The 4040-nt window shown below is 31.9% G+C and overlaps 1 protein-coding gene across 1 annotated transcript; it reads left to right on the top strand.

The window, feature by feature from the left end:
• Positions 1 to 1895: 1895 nt before the first annotated feature.
• Positions 1896 to 3233, top strand: LOC132642321 (protein MIZU-KUSSEI 1-like). The gene has a single exon (XM_060359555.1). It carries the CDS (start codon positions 1896 to 1898, stop codon positions 2610 to 2612), a length of 717 nt encoding a protein of 238 aa, XP_060215538.1. The 3' UTR covers positions 2613 to 3233.
• Positions 3234 to 4040: the final 807 nt, after the last annotated feature.

Here is a 4040-nt window from a genome sequence, read left to right as displayed (position 1 = left end):
TTGGTAATTGTTCGGATCGTCATTTTAGGGGTTGAAAAGGTGCCTGAAGTAAGTTTTGTTTGATAAAACTTAGTGTTTGACTGTAAGGTTAGTTTAGTCAACTTTATGTGTCGAGAAAATTAGTCAGCTTTATTTTCAAAAATTGAAATCGTAGAAGTGAAATTGACGTTCACAGCTACATTACCCCGAGATTTTTACGTTGAAATCTATTGCGTATCACCATCTTATAAGTAAATAAAACTGAAAATTTCATGCCAATTTGAGGGAAAATCGAAATTGAATGGGATAAAAGGCGTTTTTTTAAAAATCGGCTCGGCGTCCGCGTAGATATCAAAAAAATACGCAAGTTCAAAAGAAAAACGCGTAAAACGGACGTCCGAGCGCAAAGTTATGACCATCTAAAGTTTGACCACTTTACAACTAGTTTTTGTCCCTATATTTTTTAGAATTATATTTATATTCAAAATAAAGTTATGTCTTGATTAAAAAATAACACGCTTAAATCAAAATCTTAAAAAATAAAACACCCTAAAGTTTCCAAACAAAACTTACTTCGGGTACCTTTTCAACCCCTAAAATGACTATTCGAACGTCTACGTATCCTTGATGTATTGAGCCTACATTATTGTACGCAGAAAAAAATATCAGGTTCTATATAAAATATTGACGTTTCGAAGTCTTGACACACGACTAAGCATTGGTCAAAATATGGAAAAAACACTAAGTTTTTTCAAACAAAACTTACTTTGGGCACCTTTTCAACCCCTAAAATGACGATCCGAACGTCTACGTATCCTTGATGTATTGGGCCTACATTATTGTACGCAGAAAAAAATATCAGGTTCTATATAAAATATTGATGTTTCGGAATCTTGACACACGACTAATTATTGGTCAAAGTATGGAAAATAACACTAAGTGTTGCAAAAAATAAAGTTGGCCAATTATTTTTTTTGTACTGTTTATATAACGCAGTATTTTACTGCGTTATACAAAAAAAAAATTGGTACTTCTATAACGCAGTATTTTACTGCGTTATAGAAGTACCAAAAAAAATATTTTTTTTCTATAACGCAGTAAAATACTGCGCTATAACACTTAACGGCTCCATCTCCGTCTCCGTCTCCGTTAGTGCTATAGCGCAGTATTTTACTGCGCTATGGGTACTTTGGTAACTTTTTTTTTTGTTGGGGTATTTTGATTCAAAATGTTTTTTTTTGGGGCATTTTGGTTCCGGGTTGCAATTCGTCACCTGTATTTTTCCTTTAGCCAAAGAGAAAAAGATAACATTAATAATGGCCACATCATTATTCTTACACTCCATAATCCCTGCTTAACACTCCTTAAGATCATTTTTAGGTGTTATTTATGTAACTTTTCTCCACTTCATCTCCTTTTACTGAACTAATCATGATCACAAAATCCTTTATATTTTAAATAGCGACGGTTGCTTAGATTGTGCGGATTAATTAATTAACTGATTATTAGTTACGTACATTTCATCAGCAGTGGCGTAACCACATATGATAAAGATTGATCAGTTGAACACCCTTCAATAGAAAATTGCATAGTATATATGAAAAATTATACAAAATATATAAGTCAATTTTTTTTTATACATATACTATATTAAATCTTAAACAAATTTAGCGAAATTCCTGGTTTCACCACCGCTGTCCTCAAAGGTATCAAACTTGTCCACCAAATGAGAAAAATTACATAAACTTTTTGTTTGTCTTTACACGAAAATTTAAACTCTACTTTCTGAAGTTTTATCCGACTTCATTGACTATAGTTGGAAACCAAATCATTTGTCTTAGAATTTTCTTTATATAAAGCTACAACAATCTCCCAAACCAAATCCATAAGCCTCTCATTATTTATCATTCATCAACATGATAACTTCATATCCTACAGCCACTAGTCCCATAACCTCCGTGGACTGCCAAAAACAAGTGCGTTCATGGAGGTATTTTCGTTCGCTCATGGAACTTCTGATTCCCCGATGCAACTGCATCTTCGTTGAAGAAGAAAATGACGTTAAAAAACACATACCCTACTCCAAACAACACAACTTGTCACCATTATCCTCAGCCACAACCATTACTGGCACAATCTTTGGCTCACGAAAAGGAAAAGTCAACTTTTGCATCCAGACAAACCCTAAATCCACAAACCCTATTCTTCTTCTTGAATTCGCTGTTTCAACCACTTCACTTGCTCGCGAAATGCAAAACGGGATAGTGAGAATCGCGCTGGAGAGTACTATAAATGATTACTCTTCTTCTTTGTCGTCGTCTCTTTTGTCTATGCCAATTTGGAGTATGTATTGTAATGGAAAGAAAGTAGGGTTTGCAGCTAAAAGAAAACCTACAAAAGTTGATTTGGGAGTTTTGAGACAAATGGAGTCAATAGTTGTTGGAGCTGGAATCACTTATGGGAAAAAAGGAGTTATAAAAAGAGATGATGATGATGATGATGCTATTATGTATCTAAGAGGAAAATTTGAAAGGGTTCATGGATCTAATGATTCAGAGTCCTTCCATTTGGTTGATCCTGAAGAAAATATGGGGCAAGAGCTAAGCATTTTCTTTCTACGCTCTCTTAGTTAATTAGCATCTAATAGTAGTAGTATTCTTCTTTTTAATCTTTTTTTTTTTTCCTTTGGGAACGATCACTTTAGTTCTAGTAGCTTTTCAGGACCCTTAACTATATTGTAATATCGAAAATGTGACAACGTGTTGGAGGGCAAGTAGACCTTCAAAATTTCCTCCTTTGTTTTTATATATAGAATGGAAAACAATACGATAATCTTAACAAAATTATGCTTCTCATGTTCATCTACAGTTCAAGCTAAGTATGCTTCTCATCTATATTGCATTTTATCCTTTCTACTTCTCGTAATAGAGGCTGATTTATGCTTCATCTTTAAGATTCTTAATTATTAACTTTTTTGTACTTTTAAATTATACTAGTTTAGTGTACGCGCTTTGTGCATGACAAAACGCGTACCTCATTTGACAACAAACATTACAGAAAAAATATGGACTTAGCTACAAACTTCGTCAGTAATCAGTTGCTAAATTCCTCGTAGGTCTTTTTTTTTTTTTTTTTATAATTCGTTACTAATTTATCATTAATAGAAATAGAGAATTAGCGACCAATTTTATTATTTAATTTTTTGTCAATAATTCATGTTTATTTAGTAGTGAAATTACTTAATATATAAAAGAATATTGAGAGTTTTCATCTATTAGAATAAGTGTAACAAACAAAATAATGACAATTCACTTAGAATATATTTTATGTTATACTATTTCATCATTGTTACTTTAAATTTGCATTTTACCAATTCAACCTTTAACATTATATTATAATTGAGTTTGCTTTATTTCTAATATCGTTCACCACTAATATTTTCTTATTTATCAAATCTATATACTTAAAGAGTTCTGTCAATTTGAAAAATAAATTTACTAATGTAAGGAATTTGAAAGAGAATAAAATTGAATTTAACGACGGATTTTATTATTTTGCTACATAATTTGTCAGTCGTTAATTTCTAATTTTTTCCCTTTTTACTATAGTTTTTGGATTCACATGTTATATACTCCTATAAGCTAATCTAATCTTATAACCTAGACGTCGTGTACATGCCATTCATTTCTTTTTCTTGTTGGAGAACTTTTTGTAATCACCTTGAATGGTCTGCGAAATTTTTATTTTCATACTGTTTTGAATTGTTTGTTCTTATCTGATCTTTTCTATCATGCTTTCTCTTGAGCCGATGGTCTTTCAGAAACAACCTTTCTACCTCCCAAGGTAGGAATAAGGCCTGCGTACACTCTACCCTCCTCAGACTTCACGTTGTGAGATTTCACTTGGTATGTTGTTGTTCGTTATCACTCCATTCTCACAAAAAAAAAAAAAAAAAAAGAATCCTCAACCTATATATATATATATATATAAAGAACAGACACCGACACATTGATAAAATCTAATTGTTGATAGAACTCTAAACCTATAATGTTTCCTAATTG

Source organism: Lycium barbarum, chromosome 5 (assembly GCF_019175385.1).
Source record: "Lycium barbarum isolate Lr01 chromosome 5, ASM1917538v2, whole genome shotgun sequence".
NCBI classification, from domain to species: Eukaryota; Viridiplantae; Streptophyta; class Magnoliopsida; order Solanales; family Solanaceae; genus Lycium; species Lycium barbarum.
Note: the sequence above shows the minus strand (reverse complement) of the source record. Positions and strands in the feature narration are given on the sequence as shown.

Excerpts from the sequence above, each read along its gene's own strand:
- LOC132642321 (XM_060359555.1), top strand. The coding sequence starts at position 1,896 with ATGATAACTTCATATCCTACAGCCACTAGTCCCATAACCTCCGTGGAC.